Below are 26,966 nucleotides of genomic sequence, written 5' to 3' on the forward strand. Positions count from 1 at the left end.
TTTTATTTTTTTATTCTTATTTTTAATTATTATTATTATTTTTTTTTCGGCTGCACCCATGGCATATGGAAGTTCCTGGGTCAGAGATCAAATCCGAGCCACAGCCGGATCCTTTAACCCACTGTGCCAGGTAGCAATTGAACCGGTGCCCACGCAGAGACAAGCCGGATCATTAACCCTCTGTGCCACAGCGAGAACTCTCGACCAGCATTTTTAAAGTTAGGTCTGAAGTCAGTAAACCCTGAGTATCTTATCATTCTTGTCCGGTGTACCCCTGCCTTTTTTCCCTGGATGTCCTATATTTCTCTTGACTTTTCACCACCTTTAAGAAAATCTCAGTCTAGGTGTCAGCAGACTTTGATGCAAAAGGACCATTTGTGGGGTTAAGGCCCTGCCCAGTGATGAGTCCAGTCATCCACTTGAAATCAAGAGGAGGGAAAGATGGAAAAGTTACTGTCGTTTCCTTTTAGGCTCCTGTTGGTTTCGTAACTGGTCTCTCGGCTGTCAGTATAGTCACCTGCAAGCTCCCAACAGACTTTGCAAAGGTGACTGTTCTCAATTACCCACCTCCAATATGGCCTGCCTCTCTCTTGATGGATTTATCTTTCGTTTTGGCTCCTGTTTTCATTCCCACTGTCACTGTCTTGACTTAGATCTTGGATTCTTCTCCCTGGCCCACTGCAGTGGTCTCTGGAGCTGTCTTCCCATCCGTGGTCTCGCCTCCCCCCACCCACAACGTGGCTGCCAGAGCTTGCTTGCTTGCTTTCTTCCTTTCTTTCTTCCTTCCTTCCTTCATTCCTACCTTTCTTTCTTTTTTCTTTTTAGAGCCTCACTGCAGCCTATGGAAGTTCCAAGGCTAAGGGTTGAATCCAAGCTACAGCTGCCAGCCTATGCCACAGTCACAGCAAATTAGGATCCAAGCTGCATCTGTGACCTACGCCACAGCTCACAGCAACGCTGGATCCCCAGCCCACTGAGGGAGGCCAGAGCTCGAAGCCACATCCTCATGGATGCTAGTCAGGTTCGTTTCCACTGTGCCACAATGGGAACTCCTAGAGTTTTCTTTCTAACATGCAAACGTACTCTGGTTATCTGTGTATGGTCCTTTGGTGGTCACTCCTTGTCCACACAGTGAGATCAGATTCCTGGAGAGGGTACAAACGGCATCTACCATCTGGCCCATACCTGGCTCCAGCCTCATTTTTGACCTTATCCAGTGCCGCAAACAGCCTGAATTCCTGGGAGCTGCCAGAACATGCTCTGCTCCTTTACTCCTCTGGGCGCTTGATCAGAGTGTTCTTTACTGGCCTGGGACCTGTTCTCTGCCAGGAAGCACCTTTTCTCTTTCAAGACTCAGATCTAAGCAGCTGCTCTCTTTTCATGCCCTTCTGCCCTCTCCCACCCCAACCTGTACCATAGGATTGAGTAATCTCTTCTTTATTTCCACTGTAGCTTGTAATGTTGGGGAACACCTTATGAGATTTACTTCTTCGTATGTCTTTCTCTTCATCCTAGATTGAAAGGACCTTAAGGCCAGGAGTCATGTACTTTTTTTTTTTTCCCCCAGCAGAGTGCTGAGTATACATTAAGCATTCAATAAATAGTTGTTGATTAAGAGAATGACTGGAGGGAGTTCCTGTAGTGGCACGGTAGAAATCTGACGAGTATCCATGAGGACACAGGTTCGATCCCTGGCCTCGCTCAGTGGGTTAAGGATTTGGGGTTGCCATGAGCTGTAGTGTAGGTCACAGACACGGCTCGGGTCTGGCATTGCTGTGGCTGTGGCATAGGCCAGCAGCTGCAGCTCCTATGCAACCCATAGCCTGGGAACCTCTATATGCCACAGATGTGGTCCTAAAAAGACCAAAAAAACAAAAAAAACCATTAAAAAAAAAAAAAAAGAAGAGAATGACTGGAGTATCTGAGTAATAATAAAAGAGTAAGTGCCGCATGACTTTAGGAAAGGGCAGATCATGTGGGCTGCAATGATCCAGGAAGTTCTCAAAGAAAAGGTGCGGAGCTGCACTACAGGAATAGACAGGATTTGGAGCAGAGGAAAGATGGAAAAATATTCATGACCAGGAGAAGTGAGACAAACGAGGCTCCTCTGAGCTTATGATGGGAGACCACCCCTGGACATGTCATTTTCCTCCCGAAAGGGTCCTAGTTGCTCTTCATGACGACATGGTAATTTGGAAACCCCTCAGTGTCAGGCAGTCCTATATACTCAAAGCAGAGCTCGGCCCCTTAAAAGCTTCCTGCGTTGGTCCAGCTGTTTAACGTTCCTGAATCTCAACTAGGAAGTTGCAAAATGGAGATTTCATATCTATGTCACAGTGTGTGTCCTAGCATGTAATAAAATAACGGTATTTACCACGTCATCTATGTTTATCGTGTGTCAGGCACAGGGCAGGCCCTTTATATGTGTCAACTCACTTATCCTTTACATCAGCTCTGAGTTGATTAGATACGGTTTTTATTCTTACTTTATAGTGCTGGAAACATGGTGACACCACACAGAAATGGGGAAAAGTGGAAGGCACGACCCCAAATTCTTTTGGGGGTTGGAAAGGAAAAGCATCCCCATAGAGAGTGGCTGACAGCCACGTTTAATTGTACCAGTGCGCCTTCAGTTCAAGGGAGCACGGGGCCTGCTAAATCGTGGGCTGGCCTCTAAGCTGCTTGGTGCCCTGGGGTCTAACCTAGCTTCAGCTCGCAAACGGTACACATTCCCCGGAAGCCGCTTGTGATACTGAGTGCCCCTTTCTGGGAATTGGCACAGAACAGGGATAAGATGGTAAGAACGAAGACATCCCATGATTGGAGCTCTGAGCTCAGTGGGCTTGGTGTGACCACAGCTTACTGAGGGCCATGCCCCACTGTGGAACATTCTCATGGGCCAACACTGCTCTTCTGATCGTTATACCGGGAGTGGGTCAGGTGAAAATTCCCAGAAACCAAGACCTCTCAAATGTCTCTTTTGTATAAGACACCGCAAATAAAACAGACGTTGGAAGCATTCATCTTGGAAATCAGTTGACAGCATTTGAATCATGACACTAAGATTTTCTAGCTCGGTGACCCTCAACAAATTATGCAAGCTCTCTGAGCCTCAGTTTCATAATCTACAGATGGAGTTAATAATACTCGTTTCATAGAGTAGTTGTGATGTTAAATGAGAAAACAGATCAAAAGCAGCTTCCATGGTGCTCCAGATCCTGAGCGTTTAGAGGCTGCCCAGGCTGGTGGTTTTCGTTTGCCCTCCAGATGGACGCAAGCCCAGAGTTCTGGCCGGAGGTGGCAGATGGTAGCCGGGAGTCTGATCGGTCATTTCCCACAGGCTTTCATGCATGAGGCCCCAAGGCAATCTCTGGGAATAAAAAGGAATCAGACCAAGTTAACCACCTCCCTGAGCTGGCTGTCTGCGAAGGCGCCAGGCCCAGGGAGAGAATCCAGGTATGAACAGACACGAGCCAGAGGCCCTGATGGAGGAGGGTGGCGGGTGATGGAGAACCAAGCTGGGAGCCGCAGCGTGTTATCTATCGAGTGTTCACCTCTGCCTGTCTCTGTGGGCAGACACCCTGGAGGGCAGAGGCACAGATGGGGGCCTGAGCCGGAGGTGCTGGCAGTAACGTGGGCATGTGATGCAGTGGCTGGCAGCAGAGGCAGGGCCCAGTGGGGGACTCGTGACTCCACTCCTGATCCTCCCCTGACCCTGACACTGGGGCTTGGAGGGCTCCATTGGCTCAGGCAGGTGCTCTTTGACCCACAGAACAGCCGTTCAAGGTCAGGGAATGAACTTCATTTTTAATACGTGTTATCCAGAGCCTCATAGCCCCAAAATGTTTTTGGAAATGAGTCCATTTTGTATTTTTTGAGCGGGGTGGTATTTTTTCTTTTTTCTTTTTTTCGAGATAGCCTGGCACCGCACGCCTCTCTTTCCAGCCAGCGAGACTGTTCGGATTTTTGTTTGGGGAATACCACTTGAGTTTTACGGTTCTGTAAGCTTTGGGCCTCATTCAGGAGTTTAAATATTTCCAAATGGATAGAGACGGTGGGCTAGAGAATTCCCAAATCACAGGACAATTTGAAGTTCATTGATAAGGATGGTGAGAAGAGTGTGCTTTGTGGGATATTTTACTCTGGTTTTCTAATGTCATTAGTTTTGAAGGAAAGAAAGAAAACAACCTGGCATTCAGCAGAAAGGCAGGAATCGAGGCTCAGATACTTCACAGGGGAGCGTGAGGTTAGGTTCAGGCTGCTTGGCCTATTCTGAAATTGAACAGTTTAGTTTCAGCACCAAACCACTGAAAGTGAACAGGCTGTCTCAGAGCCCTCTTTTGCTGTCACTTCTTTTGGACACCAAGATAGTAATCTCAGGTTCAGATTCAGTTTCTTCAGAAACATTTGGGAAATAGCATTATCCAGCTATTGGTGACATTAAGCCACAGGTCGAGTCCGCAGTGGCCCTCAGCTGCCCTGTGGCTGGACGAAGCTGGACGTTACCTTGAGTGAGGATCCTGCTTTATTATTTCTACTTTTTATTGATTTAATGTTTCTGGCCACACCCACAGCATGTGGAAGTTCCTGGGCCAGGGACTGAACTCACACCACAGCAGTGACTTGAGCTGCTGCTGCAGCGACAGTGCTGGATCCTTAACCTGCTGAGCCACAAGAGAATGCCACTGAGGTTCCTGCTTTAGTCTGTGTAGTTTGATGCCAGGGCATCATCCAGTTTTTGTTTTGTTTTGTTTCATTTTTTTTTTTTTTAGGCTCAGGAACAGACTTTAGAGGCATCGGGTTTTTCCTTCCTCTAAGGTGGCTTTGGTGCCCTTAGGGGCGTTGTGTTTTCCCGTGGGGGGAGAGGGCCACCTGTGTTTGTCTCTACCCATTGTGCTGTCCGAGAAAGCACAGCTTGCATCACTTTTCTTTCTCTCCTGGAGAGTCATGCGAGTTTGCTGCCCCCTGAAGCATCTGTGAGCCTTACCTCTCCAGCCTCCCACCCCCACACCCCAACGTCAGTGTGAGTTCTAAACACTGGAAGGCCTTGCTTTCTCAGTGCGATTTCTCCATTCTTTCCAGCTCCATGCCGAAAGCTTCCCAGAGGTCCTGGACCTGGGTAAAGGTCATTGGCCACGTGGTTCTCACCTGTCAGCCTTCGGCAGCTCCTCATGTGTTCTGGAAAATTCTTTAGTCTTAGGATAGACATGCAGTAGTAGCAGCCTGTACCTTGGGATTAGTCATCTTGCTCGAATTGTTCTGCTGACTGCACACTCCACCCCTCCATCCAGATCTATTTGACTCCTGTTACCTTCCTGGTGTTTTGTTTGTTTGTGTGTGTGTGTGTGTGCCCTGATTCAAAAATGTGCCTTAAACTTGACCTTTGAAGCATGAAGCTATGAGTGGTTCTCTTGTCCACCTTAGACCTCTGGACATCAACTCTCAAGCTGGTCACCTGAACGAGTCTCTGCTTTGCCCAGTTTATATATTTGAATACAAATTCCTTCTCTTCTACTTTGATACGTTGTCGTTGTCACAGTTTTGGTTTGGGGAGGGGGGAATCTCTTAGCCACCTGTCCTCTCAGACTCTTATCTCCTCTGGTCTCTAGTTCTTGTATTTAGTTTTGTGACTGCTTTGCCACATGGCTTTCCAAGTCCTGCCCAAGTTCTTAGCTTCTTCACAGATTATCCACATGTTTGAGTCTTATCTCTATAACTGTATGGCAAGCTTGTAGAGGACAGGTATCTTTGTAACCTGTAAGTCCCACAAGGCCTAGAGTATTACCAAGCCACTTTAAAAAAATCTGTATTAGTTGTCCTTATGTCACAGTAGTGTTAATGATAAATAGGCCTTTTCGTTTCCGAAGTATATTTAACATGTCAATGTCCTTCCTTTTGTTTTGAAGAGTGACTTTTGATTTTGGTAAATGATAGTAGCCTAAATTCATGCCAAATTTATACTGAAATCCTGCTTCTATATATAGTGAACCTCTGTACATGGAGTTTAGTGTGAAATAGACTTTATATAAGGTAAAGGTAGAATGTTGACTAAAAACCTTGGTTTTTTTTTTTTATATGTATCAACACGGAATTTGAAGGGGAAGTCCTTGTGAGGCTTGTCAGATCACCTTTCAGATTTCCTTCTATCGTTTTGAACGTACTTAGCAGAATCATCTCCACCCCATATGCTTCTAAAACACATTAATTCAGCAGCAAACTTCATATGATCAGACTTAATTTAAAATGTGCTACCGGAACTTAAATTTATTGTGCCTGCTCAGCTTTCCTAATCCATGTTATCTTGAATGTTTTTATTATGGTACAGATTTATTGGACCAGAGGATGAGAAAATCCAAATTCTCTAGAACCTATCCCTTACGTGGGATGGCTAACACAGTGGGAGATGCCTGGCTGTTCTCTCTGTGTGTCTCCATCTCCATCAATCTCTCTCTCTCTCTCTCTCTCTCTCTCTCTCTCTCTCTCTCTCTCGCTCGCTCGAAGATAAACGTCTATTTTAATGGAACAATCAAAGTAAAGCAAGATAATGCAAATTAACTAGAGATCCATGATGGTTGGGGCTAGATAAATTCACTGTTGTGTTCCCAGTGTTAGAACGTGACTGGCACATCAGAGACCCTCAGTTAATTTGTTAAATATATCAGCAAATAAATGAAGTTTTCATATGCTTATTAAACGTCTCATACAAGAAGAGCTTTATTCCCATTGAATCAGGATATGGTTCTACCTTTATGAGGCCTCTGGGTTTCCCACTATATCTTTGTCACTTACTACAACACTGACCATAATAGCAGATGTAGTATCTAGCATATGTATAATGCTTTTCACCATTTAATAAATAAAATTTAATGAGATGCACATAGATGTGTTTTCACTGTATCTTCCGAACAAATCTGAGTGGTGGATAGAACAGGATCCAGCAAATGCTGACCCTTCCTCCTTCCCTGGCTCCTGAACCATGGCCATCAAAGCAAGGATGACCCGTAGAGTTCTTGGATTGGTGAGGAGTCCAAACACACAAAGTTAGGTGCCAAAAGCCACACATCGCATTTATAACAAAGACTCAAATTATTTGTAGTATCTACGTTTTTCCCACTTTATTATGGATTCACTGACTTACATCTCACTCAATAATTTCCATGGAATGTCACAGAAATTCAGCTATGCATGGATACTTTAAATTATTATAAAGTAAACATTAAGAATGAAAGAAATCCTATGTATAGTAAGAAAATACTGTTCTTCTGAGACAAGGTTTATCTTATTTTTATTGTATTTTGAAAGTATGTATTCATTTCCCCAGACGAAAACTGTACGTGATTTGGAATACAAGGAATAGGATCTGGACGTGATTTATAAATCACATTTTTTGTTTTCATTCCTTTTATGAATCTTTAGGAAAAGGTGAAGATGTCCCTTCTGAACTCTGTTTTCTTAACTTGGCTTTTGAAGGACCTACTTGTTTTTCTTTTCTTTCTTTTTTGCCCTTTCAAATAGACAGCAGTGTAATTAGTATGCTGTGGTGTTTGAGGACAAATTGTGAAAAAATAGGTAAGGATTTGGGATATTTACTGAACGATTATATGAATAAAAGTCTTTTGTATTTATCCATTACATATTCAGTAGATTCAATTTGACAACATTAGATGTTTTAAAAATAAATATTTGGATTTTATTCTGGAATTTTTCATGTTAATAGAGGAAGGAGAAAACATAATTTACTAGACAAAGTTGTATCTTATAGGAAAGCCTAAATTTGAGGTAAAAAATGATCTTATTTTGATTTTTGGCTAAGACTTTACTTGGTTGAAGTATGCTTATTCAGGACTAGAGACCTCAGAAAGTGCTTGAGACCTGACAAAAACAACCTGAAAACGCTATTGTGACATTCTTGAATGTTGAGTTGGTAATTCTAAGAGTATAGAGGATACTTTACTAAGTGAGATCCTTTGTCCAGGTGACGCTGTGATCTGTCCTGCATGTTGGGGACAGGTGGGGAATGATGTCTCTATGGCAAACGATGTGAGGTCTTTTTTGAGCTCTCAGGTTTGTGTGTTCATCTGACCTGTCTTCGGTCCTTGTGGAGAAATGATTTATATAAGCCAATGTCAACTAAGATAACAGCCTTTTATCTGTTTTATAAATGTCTTCTAAATTTTAAGGACTACTACCTGTAGATCTAGGATGTGAAGATTTGGCACAAATGTTTTGGTAATTTTCATGTTTGGAATTATTAATTCTTAAATATGAAAGATAGTCATCTAGCCAAACTTGGTATCTGACTTTAGGGGAGATGATGCTTTTTCAGTGATAATCTGTAGATGGAAGACCTGCTGAAAGGACCATAGAATTGCTTTTGCTGAGCAATACTTCTGCATTATGTCCTGGACTCATCTAGAAGGATGCATTCATACAACTGTATTTATAAGGATGTTGTGTTGAAGACGTTGGCTATATATCACACATATCACAATCAGTGTCCCTTTTATAAAATCCTAACAGAGCAATTTTTCTTACACTTTAGCACCAGGAAAATTTATGCAGTTATCTCTGAAGTGATCTTGTTTTCCTCTTCGCTTGGCTTGCTAGGAAGTACAGCAAAAATGTGTAACGTTTAACAGTGAATTATATTTTGGGATACATTTTGTATGCTAACTTCTACTCATATGTTTAATCTCCTTTCGATATTCCATTAACACATGTGTTTCTGTTAGGTACTGTGAATGATGCTAAAGATAGAGGACAAGCACGATCTGACATGCCCCAAACTCACAGAGCTTAATTTCTTTAGGGGGAAAAGAAGTATTAATCAAATAATCATACAAAGAAATGTAAAAGAGGAAATTGTTGTAAATACACTGGAGGAATATTACATGATGTTATGAGACTCTAGGATGGTTCTAATTCCTGTTTTTCTGTGTGTTCTAGCCTTTTTTTATGGTAACATATATCCAGAGATACACACACACATACACATACGTACATGTATATTGTCCATGTATGTTATACATTTAAATTTGTATTTTCTTGTGAAAACTCTTCCTCAGTATGATTAAATGGCTGATTATATTTTCCATTATATGGAAGTGGCACAGTATATTTGGCCAATACCTTATCATTGCAACAGCTTATTAACATCCACTGTTGTTAAAAACTATACTGTTTTAATTTACATTTTTTTTGAAAACTAAGTTTTTCTAGCGGGTTTTATATTAGCAAGGGAAAAAAGAAAATCCCACCCCTCACATTCAGTAAGTCTGACTAGGATCCTTTTTAATTAGCTAAGAATAGGAGATCTTATTGATAACAGAGAGAGCAGGAACAAACATACCACAGCCAACTAGCTTTCCTTGGGCTGCTGTCAGTCTCTTCGTCTGTATAGGGCAGCACCCTGCCTATTCCAGAAAACTCGATTCATGCCATAGCACTGCACTTGCATGTTGAAGCACTCACCATCTGTGTGCTTCCATTCATTAAGTATTTACAAATGATGAGCTCCGTTGCGTCTTAGCCTAACTGCAGTGTCACAAAGACCACATCCCTGAGAGGGGCGAGGAGGGAGAAGCAAAGCAGTCAGGAATGATGGTTTCCAAACGGTGTGTCTGCTGCAGCCTTCCCCTGTTCTAGAACGCCCATGTCCCTACGTTTACTAATGAGGCCGAGTGATTTATTACAGGCTTGTCATGAGTTGTTTTACTTTGTGAATTCCTTGTTCATATCCTTTGCCAAGTTTTTTTGTGGGTCAGTTTAATTGTATTAATTTGTAATGGCTTCTTTTATATCAAGAATATTTTCACATGGCTGCAAACATTTAATTCTGTTTGTTGCCTTTTTTTTTTTTTTTTTTTTTTTTTTGTCTTTTTGCCTTTTCTGGGGCCGCTCCCTCGACTTATGGAGGTTCCCAGGCTAGGGGTCTAATTCGAACCGTAGCTGCCGGCCTACACCACAGCAACGCGGGATCGAGCCTGTCTGCGACCTACACCACAACTCATGGCAACGCCGGATCTTAACCCACTGAGCAAGGCCAGGGATCAAACCCACAATCTCATCGTTCTAGTCGGATTCGTCAATCACTGAGCCACGACGGGAACTCCTTTTTTTTTTTGGCTACACCCAAGGCATGTGGAAGGTCCCAGTCCAGGGTTTGAAACTGTGCCATGGCTGCAATTTGAGCCACTGCAATGACAATGCTGGATCCTTAACCCCCTGTGCCACAAGGAAACTCCAGTTTGTCTTTGCTTTTTAATTGCTTTGTGATATTTTTTAGCTTAGTGATTAAATGCACAGGCTTTGAGACAAATCTTTGACTCAGATCGTGTTCCGTGACATATTACCTGTATATTTTAACCTTACGTATTGTTGTGGTTGTGTTCGTTCTTTTTGTCTCTTAAAGAGTAGATGTGTAAGAAATAAACAATGTATGTTCGCTGTAATAACTTTGGAAGACACAAATAATTCTAAAAAATTAAAAATCATTCATCATTCGTAATGCCTCTACCTATTCCCATTTTCACATATGTGGTTAGCCAGCAGTTATGTCTTAAGCTAATCGTGATTATGGATGTGGTTTGGAATCAAGTTGTTCTCCTTTAATATATTGCAAATATCTTTCTTGGTTAATGTATATGTTCATTATTGGTTGTCATTGTGAGTATTCCATCTGCCTAGTTCTTTATTTTTAATTAGATCAATTTCAGTTTTAATTATTTAAATATGTTGTAGTGAGCCCTTCATGAATACTTCTAATAAGTACAATTTTATGTCAAAGGGTTAATGACTCTTTAAGGTTTGGCTGTTACTATAGCTTCACCTGTACTAGGTATCATCTTTTTCCTTTTTTTTTTTGCCAGTTTGATATGTAAAATGATACTTAAATTGGCATTTCTTTCAGTTACTAGTAACTTAAAGATGTTTTATGTGTTTATTGATTGTTTTTATTTCTTTTTAAATAAATTTCCCTGTTAATTTCTTTGCTCATTTTGCAGTTGGAGTATTCAGTTTTTTCTTAAGAATTTTCAAGAGCACATATATATTGCAAGAGAGTTAATAACCTTTTATCATACAAATTACAGATATTTTCCTGTTTTCTCTTCTAATTTTTACTGTTTTTGGTTCAATAAAAATTGGGGGTTTTACAAATAAATAAATATAGCCATATTTATTTTTACCTTTAAAGATTATATAAGTAGTCATCAGTATTTTCTTCAAGTAATTTTATGTTTTTGTATTTTACTTAAAACAAATTTAAGGTTTCTGTATACATTTTTACATTTAAATATAGATGTATAGATAAATTTGATATTTAAATAAACTCCATGAGGGCAACAGTTTTGTCCACCTTATTATTCCTTATTGCTGGCTATATTCATGGAGCATCATAGGTCTGTAATACATACTTATCAAATAAATAATATAAATCTTGAATTACCTAAACTTTATATTGGTATAAAGTAGGTAATAGAAATGTAGCTTCCTTAGGATTTTCAAAAAACTGGATTGTATTTTCTAAAATATATTGTAACCTGTTAGTTTTCGTCTGGAACATTCTTCTTTTTCCTTTCCATCTCCTGAATTCTCTTTAAATGTCAGCTCAGGTATTGCTTTTGTCGGAAAGCCTTCTGTGATAATCCTTTGACAAGGTTACATTTCAAACTGTAAGTTTTCTTAACACGCTCTTTGTTTATGGTACTGGTCATTCTTGTAGTTTCATAATTATTTATAGAATTATTTAGACACATAACTTTTTTCCTAATTTGCTTACTGACGTAGAGTTGATTTACAATGTTATGCCAATTTCTGTTGCACGGCAGAGTAACCCTGTCACTATTCTTTTTTATGTTCTCTTCCATCGTGGTCTGTCCCCAGAGGTTGGATATAGTTCCCTGTGCTGAGCAGTAGAATCGTCTTGTTTATCCATTCTCAATGTAATGGTTCGCATCTACTCACCCCAAACTCCCAGTCCTTCCCGCTCCCTCCCCCCTTAAAGAATCATGTAGCTATGTTTTCCCCATGAGCATCACACAGGCAGAACTTTACTTGTTTTGCTCGTCATTGTATCCCATTACCCCGTGCCTGATATTAGATACTAAGGGTTTGTTTTTTTTTTTTTTTTTTGAATGGACAAATAAATGAACAAACTGCCACAAAAACTGCATACTGAGGCCTTCTCATTGTGGCGCAATGGAAACGAATCTGACTAGGAACCATGAGGTTGTGGGTTCAATCCCTGGCCTCGCTCAGGGGGTTGAGGATCTGGCAGTGCCATGAGCTGTGGTGCAGGTCACAGACATGGCTTGAATCTGGCATTGCTGTGGTTGTGGCGTAGGCCAGCAGCTGTAGTTCCGATTGGACCCCTAGCCTGGGAACCTCTGTATGCCACAGGTGTGGCCCTAAAAGGCACAAACAAACAAAAAAAAACCAACCAAAACACCCCCAAAACACCAAAAAAACTGCATACTGAATTTTTGCACATGCTAGTTCCCCTTGAAGACTTTATTATTGATCTCTCTGTTTTGTTGTCAGTCCCAGATTTAATAATGATAGCTTGAAAAAACATTTTAATATCTCTTAAGTTACATGGCTTCGCTCATGCCCCTATAATAGCTCATCTTAGTTGTAAAATTTGCCCAACTATTCTCATACAATCATTCTTCTAATTGAATTTTATAATCACTTGTCAAGTTCAAAAAACTGTCACTGTATATTTGTGTTTGTGTGTGTCTGTGTGTTGGTTTGAGAGGAAGGCGTTGTTTTAAATGGATAACTTGAGAAAAGATAGCATATTTGTAGTAAAATATGCAAGCTTCTTATTTAGGAATTTGGTATGTAGCTTTTAATTACTTGAGTGTTTTTTATTTCCCTCAGTTAATTTAAAATTTTATTTATCCAGAACCTGAACATTTCATGCTATGATTTTTCTTAGACATTTTTGTTCAGGAAAGAGTTACATGGCAGGCTTGAATTTTCTATCCTTATTTATTTTTTAATGTTATAATTCACCATGAAGAATTTATTCACCAAATAACTCAGCAACACATTTACAAAGCAAAATCATAGGACATGCAAAGAAACATGGATATAAATATGTTAGTATCAGGAAACTTTTTTTTTTTTTTTTGGCAGCACTAGGTAAACTTTATTGTAGATATTTCTATAAGGCTGCATATAGGGAGAAAAGATATAAATTGTTTATATCTTTAATATGACCTCAGTCATATTAAACACATTAAATTTTTTAATCACTTAATTTTTATTTTGTTTTTTTAAGTTATAGAGTACAGTTGATTTACAATGTTATGTCAATTTCTGCTGTATAGCACAGTGACCCAGTCATATATATATATATATATATACTCATTTTCTCATATTATCTTTCATCATGATCTATCTCAAGAGACTGTATATAATTCCCTGTACTATGAAAAAGAAAAAATGGAACTGGAGGAATAATGCTCCCTGGCTTCAGACTATCCTATAAAGCTACAGTCATCAAAATGATATGGTGTTGGCACAAAAACAGGAATATAGATCGATGGAAAAGGATAGAAAGCTTAGAAATAAACCTAAGCACCTATGGTCAACTATTCTATGACTATAAGTGGTGCTGTGGAAACTGGATAGCTACATGTAAAAGAGTGAAATTAGAACATTCTCTAACACCATACAGAAAAATAAACTCAAAATGGATTAAAGACCTAAATGTAAGGCCAGATACTATAAAACTCCTAGAGGAAAACATAGGAAGAATGCTCTTTGACATAATCACAGCAACATCTTGTTTGATCCACTCCTAGAGTAATGAAAATAAAAGCAGAAATAAACCAGTGGAACCTAATAAAACTTAAAAGCTTTTGCAAAGCAAAAGAAACCATTTAAAAAACAAAAATACAACGCATAGAATTGGAGAAAAGCTTTGCAGATGGTGCAACTGACAAGGGCCTGATCTCCAAAATATACAAACAACTCATACAAGTCAACAACAACAACAAAGCAAACAACCCACTTGAAAAATGGGCAGAAAACCTAAACAGACATTTTCCCCAAGTATGATGAATTAAAATAATTCGTGTCTTAGACAATTGTCACAATGCCTATCGTAATGATGTTTGAATGTTGGTAATACTGACAGAGTATGAGATAGTGTGATAGCATAAATTGATTCTCATCTTCCTTTTTAATTAGTTGTGATCATTATAGATTATTTCATTTTGCTAATATTTGCTTCCCATGTCCTAAAACTTCATTACTGAAAGATATCAGGGTTTAAAGTTTATAGTTAAAATTGAGAACATGTTAATTTTAAATAGGTAAGTTTTTAAAAGAATAACCGACTATATTACTAGCTCCACTATCATACTTACTGCTGAAATATATTTATATCTATGAGTTGCATTATATTCTTGTAAAAAGATTAAATATTATTTTCACACAAGGAAGAGAGGATGGATGTAGGTAAATAAACATGAATTATAACTTTTAATTGAAATGCAGTTTATCATTATGTTTTTCTTCAGCTCTTTTATATGGGAGATAAAATTTTTTGGCATAGTAAAAATGCCTTTCTGTCTCTTGTACTCCTTCCAAATTTCCATCTGATAATGTGGCAGAGGCAGCTTTTCTGAAAATGAGTAAAGTCAGTGCTATAGTCAAGCATATTTTTCTGATTTCCATCAACCACAAATATCTAGCAGCTCATTTTCCTAAGAGTACGTTTGATAACCATAAAGGTGAGATGAGTCAAAAAGAGACATACTCCCTGCTAGCAGGGAGGTGGACCTGCAAACAGCGCCATTAACGCTGTGTAGTGATTTCTTTTAGGGTTTGTAGGGAGTTAGTAAAAGCCTGGGTGATTCAGATGAAACTGACATCGGGGTGTTGAGAAATATGTTCTGAAGCCTTGACAAACTTGAACTTAAACATTGCTCCTGCCTGCTTCTCTGGTAACTGGCCCCATTAAAACAAAAATACTATTATTTTCTAGTATTTCTGTATTAGTCAGGTTTCTTCAGAGAATCAGAACAGTGTGTGTGTGTGTGTGTGTGTGTGCGTGCGTGCGTGCACTTGTGTATATGTATGTGTGCATGCATGCACATGTGTGTATATGTGCGTGTACATGCATGCATGTGCGAGCATGTGGCGGGAGGTACATCATAAAGAATTGGCTCATGCACTTAGGTTGGAAAGCCCTAAGGTCTTTAGGTGGGTCAGCAAGCTGGAGACGCAGGAGAGCCAAAGGTGTGGTTGGGTTTGAGGTCAAAGGCCTGGGAACCAGGAAAGCTGATGGTGCAGTTCTGACCTAAGAACTGAAGACGTGAGACCCGGCAAAGCCATTGTTTCAATTTGTGTCTGAAGCAAAAAAAAAAAAAAAAAAATAAAAAAAAGTCTTTGTCCCGGTTTGAGAGTTGTCAGGCAGAAAGAATTCTTTCTCGCTTGGGGCGGGGTCAGCCTTTTTTTTTTATTCAGACTTTCAGCTGATTGGATGAGGCCCATTCCCATTAAGGAGGGTGATCGATCGGCTTTTCTCAGACTGTGGATTTAAATGTTAATTTCATCTAAAAATACCTTCGCAGAAACACCCAGGATGATGTTTGACAAAAGATTTGGGCAACCCATGGGCCAGTCAAGTTGACACATACAATTAACCATCACAGTGTCACAGGCGATGCCCTGGTCTGTCCATTATCCTGTCAACACTTGATACTCAATTTGTGAACTTTTACTCATTTCCCCTCGAACTCGTAGCACTTTCCCCCTTTATCTTCTAAACATCACTTTCTCCAACTAATGTAGCCACTAATTGATCTCCCTTTTTTATTTCTTTGGTCCTTAATTATAAACATTTCGCAGACGTGAGCTTTTGTTTCTTTAACTCAGTGGAAAACTTTCTGAGGGTGTGATGACTAGGCTTTTTCTTTCTTTACTCCTTTCCCCTTTAAGTAGCAGAATACTTAATATATACATAGGGATATTTATTAGTTAATTTATACAATAATATCAACTTTATATACACTAGAAATTAGACACTGAGCTAGCCCCTGATAGTATAAACATAAATAGCGTAGAACTAGCTTTCTGTTGGTGGGAAGCAGATAGTAAGTGGTTATAATGCCATGTAATATTATACTAGAAGGCTGAAAAAGTACTTTGGGAATCCAGATGATATGATAATCACCATCTTTATCATACAGACCTAATGAGGATATTATCAAAGCAGTCACAGTTGTTTAATCTGGTCCTAGATGAGTAACCTGATAAAGGAGCAGTTGTTAATTGGAGGAAGCATTTAGGGTGAATGGACTACAAAACCCAGAGTTACGGACTAGAAGCATGTGCTTGGGAAATGTGAGAAGGTGTGGTGTGTGTCTGTAATGTGTGGGTGGTTGGTGTTTGGGAACAGAGAGGCATGTGAGAGGCAGCTAAAGCTAGAGCTTAACACATTTTGCCACACTACTGCTACAAGTGTTAACTTTATCCCTCTAGGCAATGGAGGTGTTCAAGTCAGGGAGTGACATATCATATTTTCATTTTTAAAAGTAATTCTGGAAATAGTATGGAAGAGAGTCTTAAAAAGGGAGAGAAAGCAGGAGATGGAATAATTAAGAAGGTCATGGTCACAATTTAGTTAAGAGAGACTGAGGCCTTGCATTAGTGAGACGAGAGAGTGGAACTGCATTTTTGAGGAAGTATGTTTAAGGTTAAATCAACAGAGATTGGTCACAGTGTCAGGGAAGGAGAAACTGGAGATGAGAGGTTAAGAGCAGGTGAGTGTGTAGAGGGCATCAGGGAGAGGGAACACGTCATTGTGACTTTTGAGTTTCTTGGCTGGAAGATGAAGTGAGTGGTGATGGATTGAAATCAGAATTGGATTAGAATCAGGTATGTTAGATCATACAGCAGCTCCATTGCTATGGGAAAAATCAGCCCTTGACACGAGGTTTGTATTTTTTAAAAAAAGAATCAGGGATGTTAAGAAAGGTATGAAAAGTTATGGAGGAATTCCCATTATGGCCTAGGGGTGATGAACCTAACTAGGAACTATGAGGATACCGGTTCGATTCCTGGTCCCACTCAGTGGGTTAAGGATCTGGTGTTGCTGTGAGCTGTCCTGTAGGTTGCAGATATGGCCCAGATCGTGCGTGGCTGTGGCATAGGCTGGCAGCTGCAGCTCTGATTTAACCCCTAGCCTGGGAACTTCCATATGCCGTGGGTGCAGTCTTAAAAAAAGGAAAGAAGAAAAAAAGAAGAGTTATGGAGTTGAGTTTTGTTAGGCTAAATTTGAGATGCTTGAGGGATGGTTGGAATGGATCTGCGGGACGGAGAGGACGCCCAGGCTAAGCAGAGGCCTGTGGTCCTCAGCTTGGCTTCCACATGGAGCCAGGTGGCAAGACGGGGGCAGTGGGAGGAGAGCATGTAAAGTGCTAAGGAGCCCTAAGAGCATCAACAGGCCTTGCTCTATAAATATTTGATTGACTGATTGATTATGTTAATCATAGGCCATAAAGCAAAAGAAGTGGGGTCTATGAGATTCCATCCAAGTTCTCGTAAGTAAACTCTAACATATCACAGCAGGCTTCTGATTCAGAATGTGTTATGTATAACTATGTGACCGAGTAAGTGAGCTCACCTCGATCGGATCCTCAGGTCTCATCTGTATGCAACCCAGCCCTATGATTGTCTTGCTATATCCACTCTTGCTTCACTGCAAGGAATTCTCTACATAGTAGCCCAGAAGTTTTTTGTTGGCTGGTTGGTTTTTTTGCCAGCTAAATGTGGTGTCAGTCTCTGTATAAGATCTCCCCTTTTTCTGGCTCTGCCAGCCTCTCTTACCTCATCTCTTTCATCTCTTCTTTTTCTGCTTCAGGGCCTGTGTATATGGTAGGTGCTCGATAAATACGAAGTGACTGAATGACTATACTTTTTAGGTTTATTGTGAGAAGTAAATACGAAAAAATATGTATATATAAAGAGTCAATTAATGTGCCTGGTACATTAGAGGTATACAATAGATGCTATCTTGGATCATTTTTGGAGCCGGCTTTACCAACTCTTTAAACCTGATGTTTCTTATCCTCCTCTGCTTTAGTCTGCCTTTCCAACTCTTCCCATCCAGCCAACTTACTGTCTTTGGTTTTTTTATCTCCTCATGTGTGCTGATGTCTCTTTTCTCTTTAGTTGGTCTGTGATATGACTGTAATTACCTGGGATATTTCCATGCGTATCCTCTCCTGAGTAACCCCATTTCTTATTGTGGTTGTCATTATATTGGATATATTCTATGAAGTCACATTATTATATGGATTCCTGGTCCCAAGGACCCTGAGTGTATAACATCCTTCCAGCAATGAAATTCCGAGGAGAATGGGAATCCTCTAGTGTTTCAGTCCCAAGACAAACAAGGGACTCGTGAGTCATAAAGTATTGTCCTGATCACATTAGTATTATGTGAAATTGGAATCAGCAATTTCTAAGTTAGAGCCAAGGCTTACTGAACACCAACTCTGGGCCGTGCCACGTCCTAAGCACTTCACATAAATTACCTTACTTTACAGGTTTGATGTTATTTTAGTATTCCTGCTTTCTGCTTACGAACTTGCCCAGGGTCACCCCGCTAGTGATTTGCAAGTTAGGATATAAGCCCAGGTGGTCTAAGTTCAGACTCGTGCCCTCAGCTATGCTTTTACATCCTATAGTGCCTCAGTAGCAGTCCCAGGGCCGGAGAGTTAACTTTTATTGTTTAGAGTTTGATTTTAAGATTTTAAAATAATATTTAGCTTTAGTTAAAAAAAGAAACCCAAACTTCCAGAAGCTCCTTTTGATCATTCCACCCTACTACTTCAAGTCTCATTTAACTTGAGACAATTACTGTTCACAGTTATTTCTGAGATTTTTTTCTTTATGTAGGATTTTCCTTTTTACCCTCTTAGTGTCATCTTCCTCTTAGCTTTCGTCTTCTGAAAAGTCAGCTTATTCCTAGTTAGTTGGTGAAAGTGTTAAATACAAATGGCACACCACACACACACACACACACCCCTCCTTGGGTTGACCCTAAGAGAAAAGTATTCCACCTATGTTCCAGGCAGACTTCTACAATTAATTAAATCCTTGCCTCTTCGGAATCTATTTACTTGCGTTTCCGCCTGAAGGAGACCTACTTTTATTCTAAAACTCCAGGCTGATGCATTCTTCAAGTTCCGGGGACTGGTGCTGCTATGTGACACTTCGTCTCTGACTGTATCACCTTGATGCTCAGAGAGAAGGAACAGTGGCCCTTCCTGGCTGAGGAAAGGAGTTTCAGTGCTCTTATCAATGCCTGGCTGTATGGACTCAAGAATCAACTTTTTCTAAACAGTGTGCAGAGAGTTTTGTTTCTAGATCGTTATCTTTTCTCAACTTCTCCTTTCCCGAAGAACTCTCTAATTTTTAATCAGTGACACAAAAAAATGCCCCTATGGACATGGCTGTGCTTTTTAGCATGCAGTGGAACGATTTTCCCAAAAAGTGAGGTCACCAGAAGCACGGAGCAGAGAAATCCCAGATGGCACTAATATTTGATTTCATTTTTAGCACGCTCATATTCAGCAGATGGATTGGAAGGCTGACCTCGCTGACACTTCTGCATCACTGCCTGCTACTCCAATTGCCTTTGTGAATGTTTTTTCATAAGGCTTCTCCTGGTACCTCAGAGATTGATGCCTGGTCGCCCGCCTGCGTTATGCTTCATTACGCCAAGGCTCTGTGTGGTTGAGAGTCGCTGTGTGCTATAAAAGGGGAAATCCTAGCTCATCAGTATCTCGAACTTTTCCTGCAATCACTCAAATTGCTTGTAACATCTCAGAGAGCATCGTCTTAGCTTTCTAGGTGTACCTCTGCTTTGTATTCATTCTTGTCCTTTCCTAATTTTTCTGCTTTGTTCTATGACAAGGACAAAGTAAGATTAATATTTTAAAAGGTCCTCTGGAAATGGCTAAACATTACCTTTCCAACATACCTATTAGATGCAAAAATCTAATTATATTAAGGTGAATCTTGTTGGATTCCTCCTTGCTCTATAGCTTTGGTGGCTAAGAACACAGACCTGGTTTCGAGTTCCCGGCTCTGCCATTTCCTTGTGGCATACAGAAGTTCCCGGGCCAGGGATCGGACCCAAGCCGAGCCGCAGCAGTGATAATGCTGGATCTTGATAATGATGGCCCCTGAGTCATCAGGGAACTCCTCATTGCCTTTATTTTAGACGGAGCCTGTTTCCATGTTCGTAAACTAGTGATATTGTCACTGCCTAGCAGTTAGGATTGGTGTGAAGGGTAAGTGAGGTGTGATGAACACATCATGTTTTTATCACAGTGTCGGCACAGAGGAAATGCACAGTGGGTGTCAGTTTGCAGTCTGCCTAAGAGTTGTTTCCAAGAATGTACAATACAAATAAAATATAAGTGATAAAATAATGCTATTTGGTTTTCATTTGGATTGCAAGGAAAGTGGATTGTTTGTTAAGCAGGAAGTGTTTAATGATCAGACGGATGCTTTGTTTCAAAACTTTTTATGGAATTGTATTCCCTTTTATAGATTCTTATGTAATCCACACACCTATTTAGATGGGGGCTCACACTCTTCCCCTCCCTCCCACCACTGTGGGCTAGTTTCTATTTCAGTGATGTGGTTAGAGAAAAGAAACTATCGCACTGTGTGAATTCCGGCAGGTTTTGTGATTTTTTTTTTTCCCCTGGCAGCTTGACCTTTGTGGCCATTCTGTCAAGTTCCCTGGAACACTCAGCTCTGAGGAGGATTAAGTTGCTTAAACCTTTACCTATTGCTAGCTCTCATACAAGCAGATTTCGGTGCTTTTTTTTTTTTTTTTCTTTTAAGAGCTGCACCTGCTGCATATGGAAGTTATAGTTCCCAGGCTAGGGGTCAAATCAGAGCTGCAGCTGCAACCTACACCACAGCTCATGGCCACAGTGGCTCCTTAACCCACTGAGTGAGGCATCTTCATGGATATTCGTCTGCTTCTTAACCCACTGAGCCACAACAGGAACTCCACTGATGCCTATTTTAATGTAGAGCATACTTTGGCATAGTAACCACTGCATATTTAATAGCCTGTCTGCCTGGATCTGCTCCCTTCCCAACGTCATGATGAATTTAGGTGCCGCGTTGTTGTGAGACTCCCTTCAGGATGTTATTTTCTCCCTTTGTGTAGATCCAACATAAGGCCCGACTACGCAGACTCCAATTTTCACGAGTTCAAGATGCACACCTTCAGCCGGGTTACCTCCTGCAAAGTCTGCCAGATGCTCCTGAGGTAAGGGTGTGTGGCCCTGGGGTGCCACTGAAACGTTGCCAAACGTTTCAGACTTTTCTGCGATCCCAGCCAACACTTCTCAAGTGATGATGCTGCCTGCCCAGTTTGGACCCAACAGAGCGTCCCTTGACCCTAAGCCTGGGCCATCCCTTCAGAACCGGGAAGGCCCCTCGCCCAGGTGAAGAGGGCTCTGGGTAGCCCTTGCTCCTGGCTTTCCCTTCTGGCCCTGCTGCTTTCCTGTAGACTGAGCTCCTTGTGACCTGTCCCCCTCTCACTTTACCTCGCAGGGGGACCTTCTTCCAAGGCTATCAATGTGCTAAGTGTGGCGCGAGGGCCCACAAAGAGTGTCTGGGCAGAGCAGAGAGTTGTGGCCGCGTTAATTCCGCTGGTAAGTCATGCTTATTGTTGTGGTTCTGCTTTTAACAAGAACATAAAACCTGCTAAACATCATGAAGGCCTCATTCACTCTTACGAGGTGTTTCTTATAACCTGCCACCTTCTGAAACGATCGTGTGTAAGCACAATTAGAAAATTGTTTGACATTCTTGTGACTTTTATATGTACCTAGGAGGCCGAGGGCTTCACGAGGGGCGTGGAAGGTCCCCTGTCACCTGTTTCACTTACCCCCGGCCCTCAGTCTCACCAGCATAGTCCAAGAACAGCCGAAACACACACATGGAGTCACAGAAACAAAACGGAAAAAAGAAAAGTTCTTCACTTCTGTCTTGGGTTCTGGAATTTCTCCCTTTTCCTCTTAAATACTCATCTTGGACATGCTCCTGCTGCCAGGAGTAAACATCGCACAGACGAATTTCCTGAATTAATGAATTGAATACATTGTCATTTTCCAGCGTTTAACAAAGGGGACATATCTTTTGGATTTTGTGTAAGTGTTTTCCCCTTGGTTTTTAAAAATAATGCCCCATGGCGGTGACCTGAGCCAGGTTCTGCCTGTTGGCAGTTATGCATTCCGAAGCCTTTCGCCTCTCTGCTCCTCGCGGGCTCTCTTCCTTCTCTTTCTTTTCTGGCCTCTTTATTCTTTCGCTTTCTTCTTCTTTCTCTTTGTCCTTTTCCCCCGAGTTTCTCTGTGTTTTATCAATAAGACCTTTCAAAATCAGTAAAACTTTTTGAACAGAAGAAAGGGATCTTTAGCAGCTTGAGTTCAAAAGGCAGCCGTGTCAACCTTTGATTTTCCCAAAGGGAGAAGGTGGACATTGAATTATTTTGGGTAATGTGAAGAGGAGAGAAACAGAGAATAATAGCTCGTTTCAGAGCCCGGTTCTGAAAATCGGCAGTCATACCAAAGGTGTGAGTCCTATTAGAGCACTAGATCACAGCGCCTTCCTCTCACTCGGCTCCTTTGGGTGACATATCTTCGGGGCCCCATGAGCCATTCTTGATGCCAGGCATGGGCAGTGTGAGGGGGAAGAGCCCAGCCTTAGCTGAGCATCTGCTCTGTGCCTGCCCTTCCTGCAGGGATGCATTCAGTCCTCAGAAGAGCCCTGGCCAGTTTCTGAAGGGAGTCATGGTGCTTTTGTACCTTATCAAGCTCTGTGAGGTAGAGGAGACAAGATTAGCACCTACAAATGTTTCTGAAGGTCTTAAGCAGTTTACAGAGGTTGAAGGCAGCAATTTTTTTTTTTTTTTTTTTTTTTTTAGAGCCACACCTGCAGCCTTTAGAAGTTCCCAAGCTAGGGTTCGAATCAGAGTCTCCACTGCCAGCCTGTGCCATACCCACAGCAACAGCAACGCCAGATCCGAGCCACATGTGGGACCTACACCATCGCTCATGGCAACGCCAGAACCTTAACCCACTGAGGGGGGCCAGGGGTCAAACCCCCATCCTCATGGGTACTAGTCAGGTTCTTAACCCACTGAGCCACTGCGGGAACGCCTACAAGCTTTACAATATAAAATAAATATATGGATTTATTATTATTATTTAATTGCCTACCAGATACCATTTATCACTTACATTTCCTGTGGTTCCATCTCTAGGTGTTCTGTCCTGTAATCTCTGGGGACCATTAACGGGTTATTGGCTCACAGTAGGCAAACGGATTTTTATAAACCCCTTAGCCCTGTCTTGGGAGTTTGGGTCTGTGAGGGTATGAAGTGGTCCCCCAGTGGGCAGGGTACTGGCTTGCAAACGAGAACAGTGTGGGAGAGCGTTCGGGAGTCAAGCAGAGATGACGGAAAAATCTAGCTCTGCTGTTCGCAAAGCTGCAGGAGCTTGGAGAGGGTTCTTAAACAGTTCCTTTATTCCTCTGTAAAAAGGAAATGAGAGGATTAGTGTGAGGATCACATGAAATAATGTCGAGGCATAGCCAAGTGCCCGGACCCAAGAAAAACTCGGGATTTTAATCCAGGGTGTTAGGACGAGAAGCCGGTTTTCTCGAAAGAAATGTGTTGAATCTGCATCTCGTTCATGTTTATGATGCAGAGCACGTGCGTAGAGAGAAATTAGTGAGCACCAGACTTTGAAGGGATAGGCAAGAATGACATTAAAAGACTTCACATTTTTAACTTTGGATTAAAAACAGGTCAGTAGGAGACGGTTGGGAAATCCTGGTGTAGCCAGATACAAGGGTGATGTATTCCCAGTCCCTGTTCTAGGTCGTGGTGTCCTTGTCCTTTTCCAAAGCATGAGCTGCTCTGTGCCGGGAGACAGCGTGACAGGCCACTAAAGCCTGTCACCTCTGGACTCTCGGTCTGCTTGGGATGCGGTTCCATAGTTGACTTGCTGGGCAACTCTGGTCCCTACTTACGAACCTTTTTAAGTCTTAGTTTCTCCTCATATGCAATAGGGATAATAATAGCACCTAGCCTTTAAAAGCTTTTCTGTTTTCTTTCTTTCTTTATTTTTTTAAATAAATACTTCTCTAGTGTCAGGTACTGCTCCGAGTCCTTTGCCACTCATTTAGCTCATTTATTCCTGTAACATTTTTGTCAACTTGGCACTATTGCTATTCTTCCAGATGAGAAACTGAGGCACAGAGAAATAAGCAGTGTGTCTACATTGCTTAACCACTGGGCTGGCAACCCATCCTGTGATTTAGCTGTGCTGATACAAGCCAGATGCATCAAACCTAACTGGAGTACCGTAATTAAGTGCTTGGATTTCTCTGTGAATGGGAGAAATTTTCTATTCTGTTTTTTTTTTTTTTTTTTTTTTAAATAAGCAAAAAACCCTTTAAATTCAATTGAGTTAGTAACTACCAGTGTCTTTAGGTTTAAATGTTCTGAAGTGCTACAAGAAACTCGGATATCTCTGGGGACCATACCTGCTCTTTCCCCATAGAGTGTCTCAGAGCCGGAAGAAATTTAGAGCCCTTCAGCTCTAGGGCCTCTTATTTTAAGAGGAGGAAACTGTGTCATTAAAAAAAACATGAAAATAACAAAGAATAACAGTGCCTTGCAGATCATAGAGAATGCTTACTGATACTCATTCATTAAAAGGTTGCGTTGTTCTCTAAACTTGCTTATTCGTTATAAAGCGGGAAAAAGTTTTTTTAAACCTCTAGCTAAATTTGCTTCTTGGAGTTTTGAACATAATTCCCCCTTGCTCTCTTGATTCTTCCTCTCTTTTGCATCGTTAAGTTGCCCTCCATTCTCCTTTCGTTTTGCACGTCTGTGTCCTTATTCCTACCCTCTCTCCTCTTTCCGTGCTTTCCTGCTCAAAATTTTTAAGAGACGGATGGCAGTGAATGCTCTTAGCCAGTTAACTCGTGGTACGAAGGAGGTTTCCCTTTCCTGCCTTCAGATTAGGTTCTGCTGGCTGGTCCTTAGGAATAAAGGGGTCCGTCCTGAGAATGAAGAGGAATGTGTTAGCTCTATCAGCAGCCTTCTCTTCCTCACTCCCAAACAGATACCCTCTGAAAGTTGGAAGTCGTGACATCCTCTCTTCCAGCCTCCTGCCTTCCTGCTCTGGTGCAGGTCGTAATCATGGGGTCGAGGGTGCCTTTGAGCTTGGCAGGTCTGTTACGAGTGTGGTGAGATAGGTAGTATTTTGAGGACATAGCCACACTAGACTTTGTGGGCTGTCTCCCAGCCTCTAAACAATCCCAGCCCCAATATTGGTTTAAGTTTTGCAGCATCCTTTGTTTTGATCTCTGGGAGTAATTGCTTATAATAATCCAGCAAGATAATTTTCCATGAATGGTATGATTGGAGAAAAAGCAGGTATAAGGGAGGAGGGCAGGAGGCAGGAGGCAGGACAAGATATACCAGAGGCTGGTGATACAGTTTACTTGAAGGGGGCTTTTGTATGGAGCAGAGAACTTGACTTTGGGAGATACCATGCCAACAGCCAAACTCAAAGCAAGTGAATAGTACTGATTCAAGGCAAACTTAAATTCTGACAGGATCCAGGTTTCCCCCAAAAATTAAATCATAAGTGATTTGAGATGATTGACCCCAACTTCATAGAGCTTTTGGGGCCATTGGTTAACACAGTCTCAAGAGATAAAAAGAGATTCCGCTTGGCTCAGTGTGAGTCAGGAGTCCACCTATGGTCCAGAAAGCCATGGCTGGTAGGAATGGCTCAGCTATTGTAAATGTCAGATAGTTGGGGTGGAAGACAAGGCCAAAAAGTGGAGCATTTTCATTCAGCCTTGGCCGTATTTCTAGATAAGGGATGGTCACTTGGAGAAGAGGTACTAGTGCAAAATGACAAGTGAGCCAGGGGACTGATGAGGGCTAAAGAATCGTCCACTCCACCTTCTACTGGACATCACATTGCAGGCCTTACCCTGCTCGACCATTTTCTATGACTTGGCACCGTTCACCCTTCTCACTCTCCTTCACATCCCACCCCACCCCCGCATGTCATCCATTGGGTCTCTGATTAATTGTTCTGTCATTAGCTATACACCTCCGGCAGCTAAGGCTCCATTTCCACTAAAGACATTTCTCCTAAACTTTGGATTCAGAATTTCCATCTTCTCACATACCCCTTCCCAGGTGTTCTCACATTTCACATATCTAAAACCAACCTCATTAGTCGTCATCATCACCTTCCTCCTAGTCCTTGTCTTCAAGATCCACCATCTATACATCTACCCAAACCCGGTTGTTAGCCTTGACTTACTCCCTCTCCTTCATCTTCATTCACTTACCTATTCTTCTTAGTTCTCTTCTGAAGTCTCTCTAGAATCCGCTAATATGGCATTGCTATAGATTGAAAAAAAATCTCATTCTCTCTTTTTTGGACAGCTACAAAAGTCTCCTCCCTGCTGTTAATTTGACTTCCAATATACAATTTGCAGCATGATCTTTATTAAAATGCAAGTCTGATGTGTCACTCATCTGCTCACCATACCTTTCATTCCTCAGAACACCGTACAAACTTCAGATAGATAGTGAGCCTCTCACGGATAAGATCCATGCTTAATTGATGTTCTGACCTCTGGGAAGCCATGATGGACAGATGAGTGGAGAGACCAACAAATAGATGGACAGATTAATGACTAGAACTGTACGGCACCAGGATTTCTGGACCCTGGAAATCACCATAGTTTTAGAAGCGGAAGCAGGAGGCTGTGGGAGATTGAACAGGTTCTGATTCTACCCTTGTAGAGATTACAGTTTGAATGGTTTTGGGATAAGTGGAATAAAAACCTGATCTGAATCCCCGGATGGTACTTTAAGA

The 26,966-nt window shown here is 41.4% G+C and overlaps 1 protein-coding gene across 1 annotated transcript in view; it reads left to right on the top strand.

Moving 5' to 3' along the window:
- Positions 1-26,966, top strand: part of VAV3 (vav guanine nucleotide exchange factor 3) — a 377,763-nt gene that overhangs the window by 216,263 nt on the left and 134,534 nt on the right. Inside the window, 2 exon segments of the mRNA XM_021090110.1 lie at positions 21,215-21,316; positions 21,604-21,704. Coding sequence (XP_020945769.1) covers positions 21,215-21,316; positions 21,604-21,704 — 203 coding nt within the window.

This window comes from Sus scrofa, chromosome 4, assembly GCF_000003025.6.
Source record: "Sus scrofa isolate TJ Tabasco breed Duroc chromosome 4, Sscrofa11.1, whole genome shotgun sequence".
Taxonomy (NCBI): Eukaryota; Metazoa; Chordata; class Mammalia; order Artiodactyla; family Suidae; genus Sus; species Sus scrofa.